Source organism: Oncorhynchus clarkii, chromosome 8, assembly GCF_045791955.1.
Source record: "Oncorhynchus clarkii lewisi isolate Uvic-CL-2024 chromosome 8, UVic_Ocla_1.0, whole genome shotgun sequence".
Lineage (NCBI taxonomy): Eukaryota > Metazoa > Chordata > Actinopteri > Salmoniformes > Salmonidae > Oncorhynchus > Oncorhynchus clarkii.
This window is the reverse complement of record NC_092154.1, coordinates 36,403,765-36,430,047: the sequence shown is the minus strand read 5'-3', so window position 1 is coordinate 36,430,047 and position 26,283 is coordinate 36,403,765. Positions and strand designations below refer to the sequence as shown.

The window sequence follows — 26,283 nt, the reverse complement described above, 5'->3', positions numbered from 1 at the left end:
CCCTAATGAAAAATGTCAACCCCTACAATAAAGTTCCATTAATTATAATCCACATAATAATTCACATGTCCTCTTGCTTCAGGATTATTTTCCTGCCGTTTCAAACTGGCTCAAATTATGATTCTACATCTGTACCCTATATACTGTAAATCTCATTAATTATGGCAAGAGGGGAAAGGGAGCCTGTCATGCAAGGTGAGGTCAATTCCATTTCAATTCAGTCAATCTGAGGTATGAACGGGTGGCACTTACTTTCAATGACCCAATTTTCCGATTGGAATTTCAATCCACTTCGACTGAATGGACTGATTCGAAAATGGACTTAACTCTAAAATGATGAAGGGGCTGAGAGGCAGAAAAAGGTTCTAGACAGGTTAGTTTTTCTAATGCAGTTTGAATAATGCAGGTGAGTCAGAGTGCTGGGGCTGTCTGTCTGTCAGTCCATATTTACTGTCCTGTCATTCTGTTAGAGTTCCTCCACAAAACCAACCTCATAGTTCTTTCCAGGGGCACAACTTTCACTGGGGATGAGGGGGGGAAATTGCATTTTTGCCCCCCCCCCCCCCCATCTTTGGAATGTAATACAAAACGAGGAAACGGTGTGCTTTAGGACCATGTGGACGCCTCTGAGCGGTTGGATAGGCTGTTTGGAGTGTTTATCCGAGAAAATATTAGTTGCGCCCCTGGTTCTCTCTATGGTCACCCACAGCAAGGTCACTCAGTTCACTCTCTCTAAGGCCTTTTACGGGAATTAGCTTTGCATTTCTTGTGCTCCACAACTTCACACGTGGACGTTGAAACCATGGCATAGAGCCAAATGAGCACATACATTGCAAGACATAGACGGAGCCATTGACAGTGCAAAGGCGTCAAGAGGCAATGTGCAACTGGAACCCAGTACAGGATATATAACATGACAACACAGCCAATCTAACTCATTTTATATCCACATGCTTTGCTCCTGTTGTAATGTATCAAGAGGCGTCAGGCTAAGATTATCACCTCACACTGAACCCCAAAACTCACCCCGGTGGTGACAGAGTTAATTTGCTTTAAAGATGATGACATTAATTTCCCCTTTGGACTCAGATTAACCCATTTACGCACACACCCTCATAAACACACACACATTCAGTGTACTGTACACATTAACAAACAAACACACACACACACACACTGCGGGCACAGTCATACACACTGCAGTGTCATAATCTCCTGGGACAGAGAGAGGGGGAGAGAGCGATAGAGAGAGAATGACGGAGAGAGGGGGAGAGAGAGTGATAGAAAGAGAGAGAGCGATAGAGAGAGATTGATAGAGGGGGAGAGAGTGATAGAGAGAGAATGACGGAGAGAGGGGGAGAGAGAGCGATAGAGAGAGAATGACGGAGAGAGGGGGAGAGAGAGTGATAGAAAGAGAGAGAGCGATAGAGAGAGAATGATAGAGGGGGAGAGAGTGATAGAGAGAGAATGACGGAGAGAGGGGGAGAGAGAGTGATAGAAAGAGGGAGAGAGAGAGCGATAGAGAGAGAATGACAGAGAGAGTGATAGAGAGAATGAAAGAGGGGGAGAGAGAGTGATAGAGAGAGAGAGAATGACAGAGAGAGAGAGATTGAGAGACAGCTATACAGAGAGAGTGATAGAGAGATAATGACAGACAGAGGGGGAGAGAGAGCGATAGAGAGAGAATGATAGAAGGGGAGAGAGAGAGCGATAGAGAGAGAGAGAAAGATAGCGAGAGAGAGAGATGGAGATGGAGAGACACAGCTATACATAGAGAGAGTGAGAGAGAGAGATATAAATAGAATGATACAGAGAGAAGGAGGCAGTGGAGTCCTCTCCTCCCCAGTCCTCACAGTAACTGTGTGTTTTCTCCATCCTCACTCTGCTCTCCTCCTCTCTGTTAATTAAAATGAGTCATTGAGGAGTTGTCCCCAGGGCCCCGTCTTTAAGTGCTCCGCTTTTCTTTTGCTGAATACACATACTCACACACACACACACACACACACACACACACACACACACACACACACACACACACACACACACACACACACACACACACACACACACACAAACTGGGAACAAAGAGGGTCCAGTGACAGAAGATACACCACCACCCCTCTGCTCTGTCTCCGAGTGTCACAGACCCCCCCCACACACACACACACACACACACACACACAGACAACGGTAAGCCTATGTGTGTCTCTCTCTCTCTCTCTCTGTGTGTGTGCTCAGCAGACGCCATAATGTCAAGGGCTCTTCTGCCGTCCTTGGAGAGACTTATACAAACCACACACACACACACACACACACACACACACACACACACACACACACACACACACACACACTGAACACTCATGCGCAACAAACAGGGTTAGGCCTACACCTCAGAAAGAGGGTTACTGAAACAAACACACTCGTTACCTCGCTCACAAGATGATGAAAGTGAAACATGCTGACATGCTGACAACATGCTGACAACATGCTGACATCATCATCATTTAAGCCTGTAGAATGTTGCAGTTGACCGCTGACTGAACTGCCAAACAGCAGGTCCTACACTCAATCCACCAATTCCCTCCGAGCCCCTATGATGAGCTCTGAATGGATTCGATAGGTATCCTGGAAGTAATATGGTAGCAGCCATATTGGATACACCTATTCAATCTTCTCTGGTCTAAACAAGTGCCTATGGAGTAGGCCATGGTGTCGGGATTAGGCGTCGGTGTAGTGGCTATGGTGTACAGGTTGATCTGGGATTAGGCTTCGGTGTAGTGGCTATGGTGTACTGGTTGATCTGGGATTAGGCGTCGGTGTAGTGGCTATGGTGTACAGGTTGATCTGGGATTAGGCGTCGGTGTAGTGGCTATGGTGTACGGGTTGATCTGGGATTAGGCGTCGGTGTAGTGGCAATGGTGTACGGGTTGATCTGGGATTAGGCGTCGGTGTAGTAGCTATGGTGTACGGGTTGATCTGGGATTAGGCGTCGGTGTAGTGGCTATGGTGTACGGGTTGATCTGGGATTAGGCGTCGGTGTAGTAGCTATGGTGTACGGGTTGATCTGGGATTAGGTGTCGGTGTAGTGGCTATGGTGTACGGGTTGATCTGGGATTAGGCGTCGGTGTAGTGGCTATGGTGTACGGGTTGATCTGGGATTAGGCGTCGGTGTAGTGGCTATGGTGTACGGGTTGATCTGGGATTAGGCGTCGGTGTAGTGGCTATGGTGTACTGGTTGATCTGGGATTAGGCGTCGGTGTAGTGGCTATGGTGTACGGGTTGATCTGGGATTAGGCGTCGGTGTAGTGGCTATGGTGTACGGGTTGATCTGGGATTAGGCGTCGGTGTAGTGGCTATGGTGTACGGGTTGATCTGGGATTAGGCGTCGGTGTAGTGGCTATGGTGTACAGGTTGATCTGGGATTAGGCGTCGGTGTAATGGCTATGGTGTACGGGTTGATCTGGGATTAGGCGTCGGTGTAGTGGCTATGGTGTACGGGTTGATCTGGGATTAGGCGTCGGTGTAGTGGCTATGGTGTACGGGTTGATCTGGGATTAGGCGTCGGTGTAGTGGCTATGGTGTACGGGTTGATCTGGGATTAGGCGTCGGTGTAGTGGCTATGGTGTACGGGTTGATCTGGGATTAGGCGTCGGTGTAGTGGCTATGGTGTACGGGTTGATCTGGGATTAGGCGTCGGTGTAGTGGCTATGGTGTACGGGATGATCTGGGATTAGGCGTCGGTGTAGTGGCTATGGTGTACGGGTTGATCTGGGATTAGGCGTCGGTGTAGTGGCTATGGTGCACGGGTTGATCTGGGATTAGGCGTCGGTGTAGTAGCTATGGTGTACGGGTTGATCTGGGATTAGGTGTCGGTGTAGTGGCTATGGTGTACAGGTTGATCTGGGATTAGGCGTCGGTGTAGTGGCTATGGTGTACGGGTTGATCTGGGATTAGGCGTCGGTGTAGTGGCTATGGTGTACGGGTTGATCTGGGATTAGGCCTGAGCCTCACAGCACCTCAGGCCCCTTACCACTCCTCACTATTCCTCACGCCTGCCCCCTGGTGTTCTGGAGGCCTGGTGCAGACGGCCTCACTGATCTCCATGACCTGCGTGTGTCTATTGTATGTATGTCTATGGAGCCACCTGGCCAGTCTCTCAGTCTCCAGGCTTCTGGAAGATGGAGGGCCTCGTTAAAGGTGAACTACCCTGCACACGCTCTCCTGCTGCTGCATAGAGGTGTAGATTACTAGAGATGATACTGGAGACGAGAGGGGTAGGAGGGGGATGGTGTGGGTGAGGCAGGAGAGATACCTGGACAGGTGAGCGAGACAGAGGAGGAGGAGAGAGATGGAGGAAGAGGAGGGCTCAGGGCGAGCTATGGTGAGCAGAGAGTGGGTCTGTCAGTGCTTCTGTGTCTGCCACAGCCGATTCGTCCTCTTCAATATGTCCTGTAGGTACTGCTGCTGGCTGTCTCTCACACTCTTACTGGATTGTGTGTACGTATGTCTGTGTTATAATCGTGACATAGAATGTGTGAAAATGTGTTAAGATTGTGGCATGGTGTGTGTGTGACAGAGAAAGAGAGCGAGAGGTGTTTTCAGGTGACTGAGCGTTGTGGATATTAGTCGTTTGTGGACATTCATTTCATTTTGATTGGGTTTGAGGTTGTGCGTTTGTTGGGCAAGATCTATTTGGTGCTGTGACTACTAGTGACTGTGTGTGTGTGTGTGTGTGTGTGTGTGTGTGTGTGTGTGTGTGTGTGTGTGTGTGTGTGTGTGTGTGTGTGTGTGTGTGTGTGTGTGTGTGTGTGTGTGTGTGTGTGTGTGTGTTGTTATGTGAGTGCTGAATGATATTAGATAGCTGTTGGGTTGTTGTGGATACAGGGATTATGTGTGTTGTGTTGTGTTGTGTTTGGCTGTTGTGAATATTGTTGGTATGTTATGGTGTGCTCCCTGTAGTGGATTTTCAGACTGTGGATGGTTGTGTTAGGATGTAAACGGTTGAGTACTTGCTTTTTGTTGTCAAAGTGTGTGTGTGTGTGTGTGTGTGTGTGTGTGTGTGTGTGTGTGTGTGTGTGTGTGTGTGTGTGTGTGTGTGTGTGTGTGCGTGTGCGTGCGTGCGTGCGTGCGCGTGCGCGTGGCAGGTGTGTGATAACTAATTAATAACTAATTAATAAGAGATGAGGTAGCAGTATGGAGCGGTATGGAGAGTGACTGTCCAGAGATCGTGAGTCCGGTTGCTTTGTTGCTGTGTGTTATTTTGGAACACTGGCTGTAACTCGACCAACCACAGCCATCAACCTCCTCTCTAACCAATCACGGGTTGCTATGGAGACACTTCCGGCAGTAGCGAACGACATACGAGATCGTAGGTCATAAGTGATGTGTCAAACTCCAAGCCTTGAGGAATACCTTTGATTCAGGCCCCCCCCCCACATTCCCAGTCAAACTGGTACCACTGCGAGGCCCCCTCTCTTTTTGCAAAGTCACACGGGCAAAGCTTGGGCTATGTAACTGGTCTCGCTAGACATCCAGGCTGCCTCCCACAATGTTTCAATGTTCCAGCTCAACGCGTCTGTCTGAAACTAAACGTCCGTTTGGCATAGAGGAACTACGTCACTGCCGTATCGGTTTGAATGACATGCTAAATAGCAGCTAGCAAGTTGGAGATCACCCAGGTTCTTTTTAATGGGTGCATTTTGTAAATGGATACCCAGCAAACCAAAAGTGGTTATGTGAATGTTCCCAGAACATTTGTTAGGTCGCGTCGAATGTCCTCATAAGACTGTCCAGTCATGCTGAGGATTATAGAACGTTTGTATAAAACATTCGCCTGATGTTGCAAGAATGTTCCTAGAACACATTTTATTTCTACATTGTGGGGACACCACAAAATATATTTTTCCAAAACACATAACATGTCCAGTTGTGAAGATGATTCCACAATGTTTCTTTTCGGGTGCAAAAAACCTTCACCTGATGTTACAAGAACGTTCCCAGAACACATCTTGTCTGTTCTTTAAAGGTTCCCAGAATGTCTCATTTGATTGTGGTAACAGTATAATCATTAACATAACTGGACAGTTTTTGTGTTATGAGAACATTTGCCGCAACCTAAGGAATGTTTTGGGAACTTTCGCAGAACCAATTTTGGTTTGGCGGGGAAACATTACTGGTACGTTGTGTTACTACATTACCTGGAAACCTAATGAGAACGTTCGGGGAACGTTCTGTGGAGGTTGTTACAGACGTTGTGCACAACATTTTACTGAATGTTAGGAGAACATTCCAAGGATATGTTGTATATATTTTGTTATAAAACCCTAACCAGAACTTCATGGGAATCTTAGCTAATGTTCTGGGAATGTTCCAAGTCTGCTGGGTAGTTTGTATCAACTAACTTCACTTAAACGCAAGATTTTTTTAAATTATTTTTATTATCGGAGTTAAGAAGAAAGTCACTGCTGTTGCCTAGGGTCATATTTACGAGACTACTATGTAACAGGAGTATGTGTTTGTGATGTAAGAGAGAGTGAGTGACAGCTGTGATGCAAGTGGGAGTGGTCTACACCTCTCACCTTTCAGGTAGATAAGAGACACACACTAAGATTCTCTCTCTCTCTCTCTCTCTCTCTCTCTCTCTCTCTCTCTCTCTCTCTCTCTCGTCGAACACCAACATCAACAATAAAGCCAACCATACAAACAATAATAAACATCTCTTGTCTTTTCTCCCCTTCTCTCTCTCCCTTCCTTCCCTCCTCTCCTTCCAGGCCCAGCGGTCCCGCGCCAAGTCCAGAATGGGCCCACTACAGATGAGATGGAGGTGCAGAGAGCAAGGTAAGACATCGAGGTACCCCGCAACAAGACACAGCATTGACAAAGCAGCCACACGACAGTCACACAACATTGAAACAACGTTCACACAACACCCAGGCAACAGAGAGGATCACTGCATTGTATAGCTTCGTTATTTGGATGTCAGCATGGCTAAGACAGGAAACACATCAGACACCACATTCACTGAACTTCCCAGAACTATTTCCCAACGACAGGATTAGATCAGTAAACACACGGTGTTCTTTGCGAGTCTGTCAGCAAAGACTGCACACAGGACTCCGTCTGCTAACAGGCAGCAGCCCTGCCCACATGATCCCCAGCCAGACATCTGTCCTCATCAACCTTTTATTCCTCTCCTCCCTCTGTTCTCTCTCTCCCTCTGTCTCCTCACAGGATTAACATACAGGGGGGAGAGAGCGGGAGTCTCAGAGAGTCTGACCGCGAGAGAGGAGAGAGAGAGAGAGAGAGAGAGAGAGAGAGAGAGAGAGAGTAAAAGAGGGAAAGAGAATGATGGAGCTTTAATGACGGCTAAACACAGGAAGTACTTATTTGTGCTAAATCACGGTCGGCAGATTGTGGAGAATAGACGTTAATATCAGATTTGCGCTTGAGATTATGCTCCGGGACTATTAGATTACACCATAGCACCTATTCAGAGAGGTACAGTAACTCAAGCTGTTTCTGCTATCTATCTCTGTCTCTACGCCCCCTAGGGAATTACACAAGCCCTTTGTTGCCTGAGCTATTTCTGCTCCGCTTATCATTTCATCTCAATTCCAAATGCCAAAGCAGAAACAGAACAAACAGGATTGTATTATGGATATGTGACGACCTCTCAGGACACTCCTGAGGCGCCCCCTAGTGGTAAGAGCCAGGATTGCACTGCAGCTCTGTGCCGTGTGGAGATGAAAATATCAGGAGCGTGTGTGTGTGTGTGTGTGTGTGTGTGTGTGTGTGTGTGTGTGTGTGTGTGTGTGTGTGTGTGTGTGTGTGTGTGTGTGTGTGTGTGTGTGTGTGTGTGTGTGTGTGTGTGTGTGTGGAGCCCCCTCCAGTGGTAACAGTCAGTGTGTATCTCCCAGACCTGTGGCTGCTGGGTCAGCACATCTCGTCTCCAACATTACACGCAGCTGGAAAATTCCACTTCCTCTCTGTGTGCTCTTTCTCTCTCTGTCTGCTGTCAATTCAATCTCAATTCAGTTCAAAGGGCTTTATTGGCATGGGAAACATGTGTGTACATTGCCAAAGCAAGTGAAATAGATAATAAACAAAAGTGAAATAAAGAATCAGAAATGAACAGTAAACCTTACACTCACAAAAGTTTCAAAATAATAGAGACATTTAAAATGTTATATTATGGCTATGTGCGGAGTTGTAACAATGTGCAAATAGTTTAAGTACAAAAGGGAAAATAAATACAACTAAATATGGGTTGTATTTACAATGGTGTTTGTGCTTCACTGGTTGTCCTTTTCGTGTGGCAACCTGTCCCAAATCATGCTGCTGTGGTATTTCACCAAACAGATGTGGGAGTTTATCAAAATTGTATTTTATTTTGTATTATTTGTGGGTCTGTGTAATCTGGGGGAAATATGTGTCTCGAATATGTCTTTCTGTTTCTCTCTGACCAGAGCTCTAACAAATGTGTCTCACGTCAGAGGGGGGAGAGGAGAAGAGAGGGAGGGGGAGATAGAGAGTGGGTAAAGAAGGAGAGAAAGGGGGAAAAGAGAGGTGGAAATGGGGGATAATCTCATAAAGCCTGCAGCATAGTGAACAGCAGACAGAGTATCTCTCTTGTCATGGAGGTTAATAGCGCTACTTGTCCATGTACTGCACATAAGATGTTATTTTATTTGATTACTGCACATAAGCAGACATACAGGATACTGACACTGTGTGTACAAAACATTAGGAACACCTGCTTTTTCCATGACAGAGACTGACCAGGTGAATCCAGGTGACATCTATGATCCCTTATTGATGTCAACTATTCAATCCACTTCAATCAGTGTAGATGAAGGGGAGGAGACGGGTTAAAGAAGGATTTTGAAGCCTTGAGACAATTTGAGACATGGATTGTGTATGTGTGCCATTCAGAGGGTGGATGGGCAAGACAAAAGATAGAAGTGCCTTTGAACGGGGTATGGTAGTAGGTGACAGCCGCACCGGTTTGAGTGTGTCAGGAACTGCAACGCTGCTGGGTTTTTCACGCATGTATCAAGAAGGGTCCACCACCCGAAGGACATCCAGCCAACTTGACACAACTGTGGGAAATTTTGGAATCTTCATGGGCCAGCATCCCTGTGGAACGCTTTCGAAACATTGTAGTCCATGCCCCGATGAATTGAGGCTGTTCTGAGGGCAAAGGGGGGTGCAACTCAATATTGGGAAGGTGTTCCTAATGTTTTGTACGCTCAGTGTATACCACCACATGCCGTCATTTTACCAGACCTTGGACAGCTGGAGAACTGTAGAGCTGTAGGACTGTAGGCTAACTGACTGTGGTGCATTTAAGCAATAAGTATATGGCCAATATACCACGGCTAAGGGCTGTTCTTATGGATACCAAACCCCCAAGGTACCTTATTGCTATTATAAACTGGTTACCCGTGGTATACGGTCTGCTATACCACGGCTTTCAGCCAGCCTGCATTCAGGGCTCGAACCACCTAGTTTATAAATACAATTGAAGGACTGCTGGCTGTATGACTCACTGGCTGTTTGTCAAATGTCCCTGCTCTATGGGGCAATAGGGCTCAGTTGGCCTATTTCACTGACTGTGCTATGACAGGCATAAATTGGAGGTGGGCTGGCTGACTGACTCTGTGTCTGCTGTCTCCCCAGGCAGATGATGGAGCAACAGCAGATGCAGGCCCACATGGAGAGGGAACGACGTTCCTCAAACCCAGGTGAGGAAAACGCTAAACTCAACCTACTGAACAGTGAAATGGAAATGTTTTAAAAGTAAAGGTCGTCTTTACAGTCTCAAGGGCCTGATGTGAGTGCATACTCCCTTTCAAAGTCAGACACTATGTGACACTATAAACAAAGTCTTATTTTCTCTCTTCTCTTTCTCTCGCCCTCTCTCAATTTCACCAGGCTCTCCTTTCCCGGGCCATCCCGGGGTGCTTTCTGTAGCCCCCCCAGCCCCCATGCCGCCCCCCATGTCCATGGGCTCCTCTTTAGGTGGAGGCCCCCCCTCCCTGGGTGCCCCTATGCCTCCTCCCCCTCCTGGGCCCCCTCCCCCCTCAGCAGGGGCTCCCCCGCCCCCCCTGCCTCCTCCGCTGCCCATGGGTGGAGGGGGACAGGGTGAGGAGGCTCCCGCCCCAACGGGACTTGCCGCCATGATCGCTGGAGCCAAACTGCGCCGCGTCAATAGAGTAAGATGCCAATCACACTAATCACCATGTTACATAACATAAAGTAGTGCATGGACTTACCCTCTCAGACAATCTATCAATACCGTCATAGACATGGGGATGTAAGAGCATCCTATGAGGGTTTATAAAGATGTAATGAGCGTTATAGTAGTAACAAAAAGGCCCAGGCAAACACACGGCGTGTGCATCTCAAAAGTCTAAAGACCTCCTCTTCTTCGTTCCTTCATCTGCACTGATCTCATAACAGAGGATGGGTGAAAGCACAATGTTCACCAAGCCCAGCTCTTTCCTATCAGTGGAGCAGAACTAGGAAAGGAAGCCCCTTCAGACCCTTAACTTGTGCTCCGCCTCTTATAACCAGGTGACGTCACACACTCCGTTCTATCCTCACCTAAACATACGCTGTGTGTGTGTGTGTCTTCCTTCTCTCTCCAGCCTGAGGACTCTAACTCTTCAGGATCGGGGGCCAAAAATGATGCCAACAGGTCGAGTGGCAGCAGCGGAGGACTGATGGAGGAGATGAATGCTCTGCTGGCGCGGAGGTCAGAGCATAGAGTTAGAAACACTAGAACAGACATTCCTATTCAGAGCATTGTTAAAACCACCACAACAGACATTTCTATTCAACATAATTTCCTGTCATATGTGGAGTGGGCCGGCAGCCATATTGAATGTACTACTTTGATATCAAACCGAATGAGGGCCTGACTTGAGGCTTCTTCTTGCCCCCAGAAGGAAAGCAGCATCAGAGAAGCCTGAAGACAGCCAAAACGTGAGTGATGCTGAATGATGATACAACAGTGACATATGTCTCTTTTCATCATTAAATGTATGGCTCACTTCTCCTTAGTTGACCTCAACATTTTCCTCCTGTTGTTTTTCAGGATGACCCCAACGGATCCCCTTCACCCAGCACCAGGGGTGGACAAAATGCCACAGGTACTACAGTCATACACACTATATACAATATATACAGTACAAATGCAACACCATATACAGTGCCTTGCGAGAGTATTCGGCCCCCTTGAACTTTGCGACCTTTTGCCACATTTCAGGCTTCAAACATAAAGATATAAAACTGTATTTTTTTTGTGAAGAATCAACAACAAGTGGGACACAATCATGAAGTGGAACGACATTTATTGGATATTTCCAACTTTTTTAACAAATCAAAAACTGAAAAATTGGGCGTGCAAAATTATTCAGCCCCTTTACTTTCAGTGCAGCAAACTCTCTCCAGAAGTTCAGTGAGGATCTCTGAATGATCCAATGTTGACCTAAATGACTAATGATGTCACGAATCCCGTTTCTTGAGTCTGTTTTTTGCCTATGTTCTGTCCTGGAGAGTTTTTTCCGGCGTCCTGGAACGCACCCTGTCTGGTTGCCGGGCAATGTAGCCAGTTGGGGTTTCTGATTACCCGCACCTGTATCCCATCAGCTATCTGCACACCTGGTCCTGATCATCATCTCTCCTCTTCATAAGCCCGGACCTGACATCCATTCCCTGCCGGATCGTTAGCCATGAACAGTATGTTGTGCCAGAGTATCAGCCTCAAGTTGGATAGAATTTGTTTTGTTGTTTGTTACGTATTGCTTGCCTTGAACTTACCTCCGTTTGTTCTGTCTTCAGTTACTCACCCGGATCATTTACCCCATTCCCGCCTGGTCGTCGGAGGATTCCGCTTTCCCATTGGATCCACCTATTTACTCCCATCAACTCACCACCGCTACCCGCTACGCCACCTGGATATATCTACCCATTCACATTCACTTGTAAATAAATACTCACCTTCTTCCTACTCTCCTTGTCCTGGTCTGCTTCTGGGTTCGATTTTGAAGAATCGTGACAAATGATGATAAATACAATCCACCTGTGTGTAATCAAGTCTCCGTATAAATGCACCTGCACTGTGATAGTCTCAGAGGTCCGTTAAAAGCGCAGAGAGCATCATGAAGAACAAGGAACACACCAGGCAGGTCCGAAATACTGTTGTGAATAAGTTTAAAGCCGGATTTGGATACAAAAAGATTTCCCAAGCTTTAAACATCCCAAGGAGCACTGTGCAAGCGATAATATTGAAATGGAAGGAGTATCAGACCACTGCAAATCTACCAAGACCTGGCCGTCCCTCTAAACTTTCAGCTCATACAAGGAGAAGACTGATCAGAGATGCAGCCAAGAGGCCCATGATCACTCTGGATGAACTGCAGAGATCTACAGCTGAGGTGGGAGACTCTGTCCATAGGACAACAATCAGTCGTATATTGCACAAATCTGGCCTTTATGGAAGAGTGGCAAGAAGAAAGCCATTTCTTAAAGATATCCATAAAAGGTGTTGTTTAAAGTTTGCCACAAGCCACCTGGGAGACACACCAAACATGTGGAAGAAGGTGCTCTGGTCAGCTGAAACCAAAATTGAACTTTTTGGCAACAATGCAAAACGTTATGTTTGGCGTAAAAGCAACACAGCTCATCACCCTGAACACACCATCCCCACTGTCAAACATGGTGGTGGCAGCATCATGGTTTGGGCCTGCTTTTCTTCAGCAGGGACAGGGAAGATGGTTAAAATTGATGGGAAGATGGATGGAGCCAAATACAGGACCATTCTGGAAGAAAACCTGATGGAGTCTGCAAAAGACCTGAGACTGGGACGGAGATTTGTCTTCCAACAAGACAATGATCCAAAACATAAAGCAAAATCTACAATGGAATGGTTCAAAAATAAACATATCCAGGTGTTAGAATGGCCAAGTCAAAGTCCAGACCTGAATCCAATCGAGAATCTGTGGAAAGAACTGAAAACTGCTGTTCACAAATGCTCTCCAACCAACCTCACTGAGCTCAAGCTGTTTTGCAAGAGGGAATGGGAAAAAATGTCAGTCTCTCGATGTGCAAAACTGATAGAGACATACCCCAAGCGACTTACAGCTGTAAACGCAGCAAAAGGTGGCGCTACAAAGTATTAACTTAAGGGGGCTGAATAATTTTGCACGCCCAATTTTTCAGTTTTTGATTTGTTAAAAAAGTTTGAAATATCCAATAAATGTCGTTCCACTTCATGATTGTGTCTCACTTGTTGTTGATTCTTCACAAAAAAATACAGTTTTATATCTTTATGTTTGAAGCCTGAAATGTGGCAAAAGGTCGCAAAGTTCAAGGGGGCCGAATACTTTCGCAAGGCACTGTATACTGTACTACACAAGAACAACACAATGTATACTGTACGACACAAGAACAACACAATGTATGCTGTATAGAAACAATACAATTGACATGTTTAGGTAAGGTTTTCCATCACCTGACCCCTGTCTTCTCTTCTCCTTCCCTCTCAGAAGGAGGGAAGAAGCCATGGGACAGAGCCAACTCTGCCGAGAGGTCATCACTGGTGTCAAGGTGAGAACCTGAGGGACTCAGTCAGTCTGTCAACATACATCTCGTAATTAATCAACAAGGCTGGCACTAAGACAGCATTGAATGAGCTGTATACCGCCATAAGCAAAGAAGAAAATGCTCACCCAGAGGTGGCGCTCCTAGTAGCCGGGGACTTTAATGCAGGGAAACTTGTTCAACCAGAGGGAAAAAAACTCTGGACCACTTTTACTCGACACACAGAGACGCATACAAAGCTCTCCCTCGCCCTCCATTTGGAAAATCTGACCATAATTCTACCCTCCTGATTCCTGATTACAAGCAAAAATTAAAGCAGGAAGCACCAGTGACTCGATCAATAAAAAAAAGTGGTCAGATGAAGCAGATTCTAAGCTACAGGACTGTTTTGCTAGCACAGACTGGAATATGTTCTGGGATTCCTTCGATGGCATTGAGGAATATACCGCATCAGGCATTGGCTTCATCAATATGTGCATCGATGACGTCGTCCCCACAGTGACCGTACGTACATACCCCAACCAGAAGCCATGGATTACAGGCAACATCCGCACTGAGCTAAAGGCTAGGGCTGCCGCTTTCAAGGAATGGACCTCTAACCCGGAAGCTTATAAGAAATCCCGCTATGCCCTCGGGCGAACCATCAAACAAGCAAAGCATCAATACAGGACTAAGATCGAATCGTACTACACCGGCTCTGACGCTCGTCGGCTGTGGCAGGGCTTGCTAACCGTTACAGACTAAAAAGGGAAGAACAGCCGAGAGCTGCCCAGTGAGCCTACCAGACGAGCTAAACTAATTCTATGCTCGCTTCGAGGCAGATAACACTGAAACATGCATGTGTGCACCAGCTGTTCCGGACAACTGTGTGATCATGCTCTCCGCAGTCGATGTGAGCAAGACCTTTAAACAGGTCAACATTCACAAGGCCGCAGGGCCAGACGGAATACTGCGAGCATGCGCTGATCAACTGGCAAGTGTCTTCACTGACATTTTCAACCTCTCCCTGTCCGAGTCTGTAATACCAACATGTTTTAAGCAGACCACCATAGTGCCTGTGCCCAAAAACACTAAGGTAACCTGCCTAAATGACTACAGACCCGTAGCACTCACGTCTGTAGCCATGAAGTGCTTTGAAAGGCTGGTCATGGTTCACATCAACACCATTATCCCAGAAACCCTAGACCCACTCCAATTTACCGCCCCAACAGATCAACAGATGATGCATTCTGTATTGCACTCCACACTGCCCTTTCCCACCAGGACAAAAGGAACACGTATGTGAGAATGCTATTCATTGACCACAGCTCAGCATTTTTTACATGTATTTTATTTCACCTTTATTTAACCAGGTAGGCTAGTTGAGAACAAGTTCTCATTTGCAACTGCGACCTGGCCAAGATAAAGCATAGCAATTTGACACATACAACAACACAGAGTTACACATGGAGTAAACAAAACATAGCCAATAATACAGTAGAAAAAAAGAAAACAAAAAGTCTATGTACAGTGAGTGTAAATGTGATAAGATAAGGGAGTTAAGGCAATAAATAGGCCATGGTGGCAAAGTAATTACAATATAGCAATTAAAACACTGGAATGGTAGATGTGCAGAAGATGAATGTGCAAGTAGAGATACTGGGGTGCAAAGGAGCAAGATAAATACATAAATACTGTATGGGGATGTGGTAGGTAGATAGATGGGCTGTTTACAGATGGGCTATGTACAGGTGCAGTGATCTGTGAGCTGCTCTGACAGCATTCAACACCATAGTGCCCTCAAAGCTCAACAATAAGCTAAAGACGCTGGGACTAAACACCTCCCTCTGCAACTGGATCCTGGACTTCCTGATGGGCCGCCCCCACGTGGTAAGGGTAGGTAACAACACATCTGCCACGCTGATCCTCAACACAGGGGCCCCTCAGTGTTGCGTGCTCAGTCCCCTCCTGTACTTCCTGTTCACTCATGACTGCATGGCCAGGCACGACTCCAACACCATCATTAAGTTTGCCGATGACACAACAGTGGTAGGCCTGATTTCCGACAACGACAAGACAGCCTATAGGGAGGAGGTCAGAGACCTGGCCTGGTGGTGCCAGAATAACAACCTCTCCCTCAACGTGATCAAAACAAAAGAGATGATAGTGGACTACAGGAAAAAGAGGACAGAGCACGCCCCCATTCTCATCACCGCGGCTGCAGTGGAGCAGGTTGAGAGCTTCAAGTACCTTGGTGTCCACATCACCAACACACTAACATGGTCCAAGCACACCAAGACAGTCTTGAAGATGGCACGACAAAATCTATTCCCCCTCAGGAGACTGAAACGATATGGCATGGGTCCTCAGATCCTCAAAAGGTTCTACAGCTGCAGCATCGAGAGCACTGGTTGCATCACTGCCTGGTATGGCAACTGCGCGGCCTCCGACCGCAAGGCGCTATAGAGGGTAGCGCGACTGGCCTAGTACATCACTGGGGCCAAGCTTCCTGTCATGCAGGACCTCTATACCAGTCAGTGTCAGAGGAAGGCCCTAAAAATGGTCAAATACTCCAGCCACCCTCATCATAGACTGTTCTCTCTGCTACCGCACGGCAAGCGATACCGGAGCGCCAAGTCTAGGTCCAAGAGGCTTCTAAACAGCTTCTACTCCCAAGCCATAAGACTCCTGAACATCTAATCAAATGGCTACCCAGGCTATTTGCAGCCTCCCCCCCCTTCCTCTTTCCACCACTGCTACTCTCTGTTGTCATCTATGCATAGTCACTTTAATAACTCTACCTACATGTACATACTACCTCAACTAACCGGTGCCCCCCCGCACATTGACTCTGTACCGGTACCCCCCTGCATATAGTCTCGCTATTGTTATTTTACTGGAGCTCTTTAATTACTTGTTACTTCTATTTATTATTCTTATCCGTATTTTTTTAAACTGCATTGTTGGTTAGGGGCTCGTAAGTAAGCATTTCACTGTAAGGGCTACACCTGTTGTATTTGGCACATCTGACTAATACAATTGTATTTGATTTGAATCAAGGGATTGCCTGTTCAGCTGTGTAAATGACTGTACATGTTTCCCTCGGTACACGTAACGCCTTATATGTGCACTTGCTTTTCTCTTGCATGTTCGCTCTGTGTGCATTTGTCAAGTAAATACATTGAAATACCAGTGATATAATGAAGGGTGTAACTGTCAGAGTGTTTTACGTTTCTGTAGGGTACGGCCTGTGGGGAGTAGCAGCGACACAGACGCCTTAGACTTTGACAGAATGAAGCAGGTAAGGTGGCCTGCAATCAGTCAGTGGCACATGCGCTTTGTAAATCTGAAGAGGTATTATACCTGTTATCCTTAACTCGTTTGTCCTTGAAACAGGAAATCTTGGAAGAAGTCGTTCGTGAGTTGCACAAGGTGAAGGATGAGATCATTGATGGTACGTCATCCTCACTCACCTCGCCAGAGAATGTCTCCATGGGAAATTGAGTGTAGTTTCCTACACATACGTTTGTACCTGATCAAATGTGCTTGTTATTGTTAGAGAGGGAGAAGTGAGACGCATTATCCACCAGAGAGCATCAGAAACAGAGAAACTGTAACTCATAATGCTAATATACTATTATTGGGCTTTGACAGCACCTTTTTATGTTTATGACATGGCCTGTAACACTCCTCGTGTGTGTCACTTCTCTCTTCCAGCCATTAGACAAGAACTGAGCAGAATCAGTACGACATAATCTTTCATGTGACCCCAGCTTTTGGAACCATCGCCCCCCACGCCAACTACTGTTAGGAAGCAAGGAGAGGATCAAAGGCCCGGACTACGGCCTTTTATTTATTGTACATTGCTGTGATGTTGTAGCAACGTAACAATGTTGCTGTAAGACTACAGGAATGTTACGTTTGGTTTGGAAGAATAGGACGGATGGACACTCTCACTGCTTTTCTCTGTTTCTTTGGTTTAGGTTTTCTCTCTCTTTTTCCCTTCGATCTGTCCATCGGTAACCCATGTTTTTGCTGTTCTTTTTCCCAGTCTAAAAGGCAACATTTATTCAATTCAATGAAGTAACCTCTTGTTTTTTTTTAGGAGTTTATTGTTTTGTTTTAAAAAATATGTTGTTTGGGGTTATTATTACTACCATTGTCATTATTTTGACTATTATTTTTATTATTGTAGATGTAATGGTGTGAGCATGAATCGCTGTAGTTTAAGTGATGGCAATAGTAAAAATGACAAAATAATCATGATAATGATATGGATGATGATAATAATAACACATCATTTTATGTCAGCCTTTTATATTTTATATTGTATTTTTTTTTCCTTTTGGTTTTGTTTTAAAATACAATAATAAGCACATACGGATTTCTTTCTCATGACCTGACCTTGAGATTTTTTGAAGAGTTTTGTATCCTTTTTCGCCAACACAGTTGCGTGTGTGTGTGTGTGTGTGTGTGTGTGTGTGGAATCACTGACTGAAAGATTTTTAAAAACAGGTCTTTAACCTGAAAGGGAGGGTGGTATATAAACTATTGCTCTTTGGATATTGCAATCTTATGAAAAGGAAGACATCAATACACCAGAGTATTTGTGATGATGTTGTTAAAACTGTTTATTGGCTGCAAGAATAAGTATTGTTCGTTGTATTATTTACCTTTATGACCAAGTGCTTCCTGGTTTAAAATTTTTAAAACGACACACACTACATTAAAAATGAATTCAAATAAAACTGTGAACAATGTCTTGGATACAAGAAGTGGTCTGATTGTGAGAGTTTTGTCTGTTTTTTTTTATTTATTTCTGCTTGATTAACTGCTTGATTCAGTGTTCATTCTCAAGTATTCACCTAGTCAGACTGTGTATTCATACACTATGGGCCACTATGTACATCATTTGGTCTATCGGTTCCTTTCAGTTTCACTTTGTAACAACACATAATACTATCCTGGGTTCGAATTCATTGGGGATCAATTTAGAACAGTGCAATGTATAGGGTTGAATGATTCTCTACATAAAGGAGATCCTGATAAGAATAGACTCTTGCAGGCAGTAGGCAGGATAGGTATTGCAGATACATGACTGCACCACAAGAGACAATACAATATACTGTCTGGAATGTGGATTTTGTCCCCATGTATATACCGCCATCTGGAGGTCAGATTAGGAAAGAGGTCAAAGACCAGCTGCTGTATATAGAGTAACCTACTTTACAGTAAAGGTGTATTTGTAGAAAACCCAACAAACATAAATCAAGGGCAGTATTTCCCTTTGGATGTGTAGGGTAATATTCAAGAAGTATATGAAACGGTATGAAGTACATATATAGGATTAGATGGACCAAATACCCGTGGGTATTGGAGGTGGCCGCTTCTCGACCAGGGCTTCCCAAACTCGGTGCTGGGCCCCCCCCCCCCCCCCCCTGGGTGCATATTTTATTTTTAGCCCTATCATAACACAGCTGATTCAAATAACCAACTCATCATAAAGCTTTGATTATTTGAATCAGCTATGTAGTGCTAGGGCAAAAAACCAAACATGCTCCTTTGGGGTGCCCCAGGACTGAGTTTGGGAAACCTCTCTCTATGAAATAGTCATTTTCTGCATTGAGAAAACTATTTAAGTCTTATGTTGCATTACGCATAGCAGTGAGTTGGTCAAAGCCTTTGTGGCCCTTCATGTTTTAGCAACCCAAAAAATATTCACCAAGCCATTAATTTATTAATTCATATGTGATTCATTTAATTTTTGGTCTAAACATATCCCTCACCAGACACCCTGTTCCAGAAGTCTCGCGATGTTTTTTGGGGGGGGGCATAGTGGCGACGGGAATTGGTGGTGTGGGACGGAATTGAGTTAGATAGCTATTTGCGTTATCGTAGAGAGAGAGAAACGGAACAGGGGGTGTGTTTGTTGGGCAAACGAACACAGCACAGGGTGCGTGAGAAGCAAGCTGGCGGAATTCAACATGGCATCCGGCGATACGCTGTATATTGAGGCGGACGGCTCGGAGATGCCGGCCGAAATAGTGGAGTTGCACGAGATAGAGGTGGAAACGATACCAGTGGAGACTATAGAGACTACGGTGGTCGGGGAAGAAGACGACGAAGACGAGGACGATGATGATGACCAGCCGATGATAGCACTTCAGCCGCTGGTATCAGACGACCCGAATTCGATCCACCACCACCATCAAGAAGTGATCCTAGTGCAGACAAGAGAGGAGGTTGTTGGCGGGGATGATTCGGATATGCATGCGGACGGGAGTTACGAGGATCAAATCCTCATCCCCGTCCCAGCACCCGGCGTCGAAGACGAGTACATCGAACAGACTCTGGTGACTGTTGCCGGGAAAAGCTCGGTGGGTCGGATGAAGAGAGGGGGAGGCGGCAGTGGCAAGAAAGCGGGGAAAAAGAGCTATTTGGGTGCTGCAGAAGCAAGCGGTAGAAAATGGGAACAGAAGCAGGTGCAAATAAAGACTCTGGAGGGGGAATTCTCTGTTACAATGTGGGCTTCGGGTAAGTGGTCGGTTGTATGTAATCTGTTAATTCGAAAAGTGTATCTCGCTCCCGGCATTGTTCGTTAGCCTGTGCAAGGGGCCTTGTTGCAGGGCGTTGTCCTTCTGCACCAGTCTATTTCCTCGGGTAGTTCACCAGGCCACGGTCGGGATCACTTTGAGTTGTTTTCGGTGCAGAATTGCCTGTCGGTTAGGTTGAAATGTTTTTGTTATGAAGGGAGGCCATGTTTTTAGATGTTGATGGGCGCCGCCATGTTCCCCGAGAACCAGTATGGCGGCCCGAAAAAATGGCGATAGAGCGGCGGGGCGAAGATGGCGGCGGTTGGGGGAGCAAGCGCGCTGTTGGCTCCAGAGACTAGGCCGCGGTGGCGTAGCCAGCTAGCTATTTTCCACTCGGTTAACTAGCTAGTTGGCTATGCGGACAATTAGTTAGCTGCCTCCGTGATTATCTAGATCAGTAACCCTGTAATTTAGCACCAGTTGAGTTTTAACTTAGATTTTAAATAGCTGGGCAAATATATTTGTTTGCTTAAAAACGAATCACATTTCTAGTCTACGCCCACGCATTGATGCACACACTTCGTCTGCATAACCAGCTAACGTTAGCTAGCTTTAAAAAAATATATATATATATATATATTAGCTCTGTTACTGTTAACAAATGTTCTATAAGTTACAGCTAGCGAGTTTCCAACACAAGTAAGACGTTCCTAAACACGAAGACCCCAGTATTGCATGAGCAAAGTGTATCCGCATTTGGATTATGCATGATTGATACATTAGAATTATAGTCCCCTGTTCGCGTGCTAGTAAACCCATTATAATGTGGCTACAAAAAATAAATATGCGACTACCATCAGGGCTAGACATTATTTGGGCTGGTGCAGGGGGATCAAGGTGATGCATGATTGTATACATTGTATTTACTTTTGGTAATAACACAGCCAGACTAGGTACACTGTCTAGAAATATTGCTGCAGTATTGTTGTTAACATGACTGTTTTCAAACTGTGATGGTGTACCCCGGTCTTGTAAGGCTATTTTCGGTTAAGTCCCTGCATTGTATCCTAGATGACAAAAAAGACATCGACCATGAGTCGGTTGTTGAAGAACAGATCATTGGTGACAATTCCCCTCCGGACTACTCTGAATACATGACTGGGAAGAAGCTGCCCCCTGGAGGGATACCTGGCATTGACCTGTCAGACCCCAAACAGCTGGCAGAGTTCGCCAGGTCAGTGTCTGTCTGTTTAAACTCACCTGTCCATCAAGGATATATACAATGAACACACACAACTATTGCATAGTCTAAGCTCTGACACACAAATAATTGTGGCACACCTTGTAAAGTGGTATTTAGCAAGATGCCAGGATTTGTGATTCTCTTCATGTTGCCTGGCTACTCAAGTCTTGGAAGGTAGCACTTTGATGTGGCAGCTTTCCTGTAGTAGATGTCGGAGGTATATAGCCTAATCTCCTTCCTAAAGGGAGTGATGAGCTCTTTCTGACTCCCGTTTGGATGTTGTGTTCTTAGCCCCTTCAGTAACTCTGCGGGTCCCTATGGTCAGAGCCCAGTGCGGTAAGTTCTAGACTTCAACCCACGCACTGACACAGAGCACCTGGACACAGTGAAAGGAGGAAACCGGCTGTTTCAGCCATGCTGAAACTCTTCCATGGGTGCTGGTTTATATTATTTGGTTAGCAATTGAACATGGTTACTTGAATTTTGTATATGGGCAACATTATTTGAGTTCTGTTTCCTGTGAATGCAATAGGATGAAAGTTACCTCCATATCTGATGTTTTCTCAGGATGAAGCCGAGGAAGATAAAAGAAGATGACGCTCCCAGGACGATAGCCTGCCCTCATAAAGTAAGTAGTCAGTTTCCAGCACTATCTTTCCTACCCGGTCTCTTTCTCAGTTTATGCCCGACTTGACAGTTGTCTTGGTCCCCATTGAACCGTAAGGCGTCCCACATGGCTCAATAACGGAACTCTCTCACTCAGGGCTGTACTAAGATGTTCAGGGACAACTCGGCGATGAGGAAGCATCTCCACACCCACGGGCCTCGCGTGCACGTCTGTGCCGAGTGTGGCAAGGCCTTCGTAGAGAGCTCTAAACTCAAACGCCACCAACTCGTTCACACAGGGGAGAAACCCTTCCAGGTACAATACCCAGACACACACACTCACATAAAGGAGAAACCCTCCCAAGTACTCTGTGTTTGACACTGTAGTGTAACATTTTTGCCGCAGGGTTTATTCACAAATTTAAAATAAGTCCCTTAACTTGCATTGAGGATCTGCGTACATTTTGCTAGGACAATGGCCCAAAAAGACTAATGCATGTTGAGCACAGAATTTAACTGCACACACTTACTATTAATTCGTATATCCTAATAAATGTTTCTTGTTGTCCATCCATGGTCTCCTTTCTGTGTGCAGTGTACTTTTGAGGGCTGTGGGAAGAGGTTTTCTCTGGACTTTAACCTGCGCACACACGTTCGTATCCACACCGGAGACCGGCCCTACGTATGCCCCTTCGACGGCTGCAATAAGAAGTTTGCCCAGTCAACCAACCTCAAGTCTCACATCCTCACACACGCCAAAGCTAAAAACAACCAATGAGAGCCCTCCGACCTGCCCCAAATCCCACCCCCACAGCAGCATCTTAATGACACCACACGTCAACTTCCTTTGAGGAAAGAAACAAATGGGGGGGGGGGGGGGGGAGAAGAATAAAGACTAAAGAAATTCAGAAGGTACTGAAATTCTCCCCCCCTCTTCTCCTATTGGATAGGCTGACTAAAGTACAGCGGCACTCTTGGAAAAATAATAAACCCTCCTCCCACCCCCCTCTCTCTCCTCCCTTCATAGTGGCATCGTGTTGTTGCCAGAAATATGGAACTCGTGGACAAACATCAGAGACTATTCTTTCTACAATGGAGCTGCGAGAGGGAGGGAGCAATCTGTTTGTTTTCCCACTTTAAATGAATTTCCACTGACCGGTCTTCATATCTACTGCATAGCTTTTAATTTTCTATTTCTCCAAGTGTGCATATTGTACACTTATTTTGGGATATGTTCAGTAAGACAATTTGTGATTATTATTGAGATCCGCTTACCATATGATAGTCCCTCAGACAAGACTTACTGTACCATCACATAGCTTCAAATAGTATTTTCTGTAAAAAAGTTTTGGTTTGCATATTCATCCCTACTTTTGGTTGTATTCCTTCTAACCATTAAAAAAATATTGTATACCTGTATTGTATGGCTGTATTGAAATGATGTAGACCTTGATAGAGGTGTGATTTAAAAGTGTTAACCAATTTAACTTTTAGTCATGAGTTGCTTTCTTTTATATGGATTGTCCCCTTGCAGAGAAACGTGTCCCTACCGTTGATTCACTGCAAGCCTGTCTATGTTGGAATACTGAAACACATCAAATGAAATCGCCAACGTGACCATCAGTTTCTTTTTAGAATGTAATGTACAGGCGTCCGTCAACCATGAACTTTCTTTGTTGATATTTACACCCATGTATTTCAATGGCCCACAATAAAACGGTCATCCCAAATCCATTTTTTACTTTTCTCATTCCTTTTCTAGGCCTGGGGTGTAATCATTAGTCCAAAATGTTGCATTTGCAATTAAAACAAGTTTTTTTTGGGGGGGGGGGCAAATTCAGGTAGGTCCCTCCCTGTTTGTTTCCTAGTGAATAGATCCCCTGATGTGAGCCCGGAGTGTTTCTCGTAAGTGTGGTTTAAAAAAAACATATTGCTTGCATAATACTGGAGACATGGGCTCAATCCTAAATTGACCCCTGTGCACTTCTGGAGATCTGATTTATTGGTATAAGCAATATGGTGAAACTTCCACCTAGTCTATCAAAGGGCAAGGTGGTGCTATTGCCATAATACTAACACCGCTGATCTCCACAAGTGTATAGGGATTGAAGGAATAATCCCATTCCACTTCCAACTATATTTCGTTTTTTTTTTTCAATAGTGCACTGCTGATAATAGTCCCACATGTCAGCAATCACGTTTTCAAGATATAGGACTTTCAAAAAGTAAATTGTGATTTAGTGGTATTTTAGTTTCTACTCTATATTTTGTAATCTGATTAAGTGTTGGTTATTTCAATCCATGGAGTTTGAAGACCAAGCCAGTTGGTTTGCTAAATCACCTGAAAGGATAATTACTACCCACTGGGCAACAACTTGTGGAATCAATGTTTCCATGTCATTTCAACCCTAAAAAATCTATGTGAAGCTGTTGAATCAAAGTGGAAACCTGGAAAAAAAATTCACCCAACTTTCAACCTATTTTTACTGTGAATTCACATTAGTTCACAACTCAACCAAATGTAAATCAAAACTAGACGTTGAACTGACGTCGGTGCCCAGTATTGTTTTTATTTGAAATAAGAAGTGGCGGAGGCTTGTTGAAATTGAGCTGCTAATCTCTCAAGTGGTTATTAAACTTTTCCTGTTACTGATGTGCAGTGAGCTTCTGGCGCCCTAGCGGCACCTGGCATCACCCAGGTTGGTACTACAGAATGTTTTAGGGAGTGGTTTACCACAGACTACAGAGCGCGGCTGGGGATGGGGTGCCTTGATCAATGGCTTCAGATCTGTCCTCCGGTCTTCCCCTCCTGCTGGAGGTGACCACCTTGTTCAAACCAGCTTCATTGGGGCATTCAGACGAGCCAGGGACTTTGAGGGGGAAGACTGTGCTCAGATAGTGGAGTTGAGACAGTCTGAGTCTAATATCTTACCATGCAGCCCATAAATGATCAATTACTTAATTCTTGTTTTTGTTTCAAAGCGTCTTTGAGATTCTTCTAAATTAAATAATATATGATGCAAAACGTATCAAGGCAAGTTACAATTTGCTTTTTGAAAGTCCTATATCTTGAAAACTTGATTGCTGACATTTAAAACATTTTGGGACTATGAACAGTCCTTCAAAAATACCAAAATATTGTTTTTGAGTGGATTATTCCTTTAAGGGTCGATATGAGATTAGGCAATAGTTTATTGCTTGTCAATACTGGTGAGAAAGATTAGGCTACCTGAGCAATCCTTTTAGATACTGAACAAAAATATAAACACAACATGTAAAGTGTTGGTCCCATGTTTCATGAGCTGAAATAAAAGATCCCAGAAATGTTCCATATGCACAAAAAGCTTATTTCTCTCAAATTTGGTGCACAAATGTGTATTTCATCCCTGTTAGTGAGCATTTCTCCTTTTTCAAGATAGTCAATCAACCTGACAGGTGTGGCATATCAAGAAGCTGATTAAACAGCATGATCATTACGCAGATGCACCTTGTGCTGGGGACCATAAAAGGCCACTCTAGAATGTGCAGTTTTGTCACACAATATAATGCTACAGATGTCTCAAGTGTTGCGGGAGCATGCAATTTGCATGCTGACTGAAGGAATGTCCACCAGAGCTGTTGCCAGAGAATTGAATGTTCATTTCTCTACCATAAGCTGCCTCCAATGTCGTTTTAGAGAATTTGGCAGTACGTCCAACCGGCCTCACAACCGCAGACCACGTGTATAGCATTGTGTGGGCGAGGGATTTGGTGTCAACATTGTGAACACAGTGCCCTTGTGGTGCGGTTATGGTATGGGCATGCATAAGCTACGGACAATGAACACAATTGCATTTTGTCGATGGCAATTTGAATGCACAGAGATACCGGTACGAGATCCTGAGGCCCACTGTCATGCCATTCATCCGCCGCCATCACCGCATGATGTTGCATGGCCCCATGTCGCAAGGAGATGTACACAATTCCTGGAAGATGAAAATGGCCCAGTTCTTCTTCGGCCTGCATACTTACCAGACATGTCACCCATTGAGCATTTTTGGGATGCCCTGGATCAACGTGTACAACAGTGTGTTCCAGTTCCTGCCAATATCCAGCAACTTCACACAGCAATTGAAGAGTGGGACAACATTCCACAGGCCACAATTAACAACCTGATCAACTCTATGCAAAGGAGATATGTCGCACTGCATGAGGCAAATGGTGGTCACACCAGATGCTGACTGGTTTTCTGATCCACGGCCTGACCTTTTTCTTAAGGTATCTATGACCAACAGATGCATACCGTGTATGTATTCCCAGTTATGTGAAATTCAT

General features: G+C 45.2%; 2 protein-coding genes across 11 annotated transcripts in view; both read left to right on the top strand.

Moving 5' to 3' along the window:
* LOC139415658 (ena/VASP-like protein) overlaps nucleotides 1-18,371 on the top strand; it is a 65,138-nt gene extending 46,767 nt beyond the window's left edge. For 3 of the 7 annotated variants that reach the window (XM_071163777.1, XM_071163775.1, XM_071163771.1), the window contains exons 4-13: nucleotides 6,774-6,840; nucleotides 9,682-9,746; nucleotides 9,937-10,217; nucleotides 10,653-10,759; nucleotides 10,950-10,989; nucleotides 11,102-11,156; nucleotides 13,554-13,614; nucleotides 16,828-16,888; nucleotides 16,984-17,041; nucleotides 17,305-17,456. In XM_071163777.1, the coding sequence (XP_071019878.1) occupies nucleotides 6,774-6,840; nucleotides 9,682-9,746; nucleotides 9,937-10,217; nucleotides 10,653-10,759; nucleotides 10,950-10,989; nucleotides 11,102-11,156; nucleotides 13,554-13,614; nucleotides 16,828-16,888; nucleotides 16,984-17,041; nucleotides 17,305-17,342 (833 nt within the window). In that variant the 3' untranslated portion in view covers nucleotides 17,343-17,456. Of the gene's footprint in view, nucleotides 1-6,773; nucleotides 6,841-9,681; nucleotides 9,747-9,936; nucleotides 10,218-10,652; nucleotides 10,760-10,949; nucleotides 10,990-11,101; nucleotides 11,157-13,553; nucleotides 13,615-16,827; nucleotides 16,889-16,983; nucleotides 17,042-17,304 lie in introns of all 7 variants that reach the window. The other 4 variants (XM_071163773.1, XM_071163774.1, XM_071163776.1 and 1 more) reach the window with 4 other exon arrangements.
* A 1,038-nt stretch (nucleotides 18,372-19,409) lies between these two features.
* On the top strand, nucleotides 19,410-23,703 carry LOC139415350 (transcriptional repressor protein YY1-like). 4 transcript variants are annotated; one of them, XM_071163425.1, is made up of 6 exons: nucleotides 19,485-20,121; nucleotides 21,204-21,354; nucleotides 21,655-21,699; nucleotides 21,931-21,991; nucleotides 22,127-22,285; nucleotides 22,565-23,703. In XM_071163425.1, exons 1-6 carry the CDS (start codon nucleotides 19,572-19,574, stop codon nucleotides 22,745-22,747), a joined length of 1,149 nt encoding a protein of 382 aa, XP_071019526.1. In that variant the 5' UTR covers nucleotides 19,485-19,571; the 3' UTR covers nucleotides 22,748-23,703. The 4 variants fall into 4 exon arrangements, with proteins under 4 accessions (XP_071019527.1, XP_071019528.1, XP_071019526.1 ...); XM_071163424.1 differs by having other exon boundaries at nucleotides 21,192-21,354; nucleotides 22,565-23,696; XM_071163426.1 differs by lacking the exon at nucleotides 21,655-21,699 and having other exon boundaries at nucleotides 19,410-20,121; nucleotides 21,192-21,354.
* The last annotated feature ends 2,580 nt before the right edge of the window (nucleotides 23,704-26,283 follow it).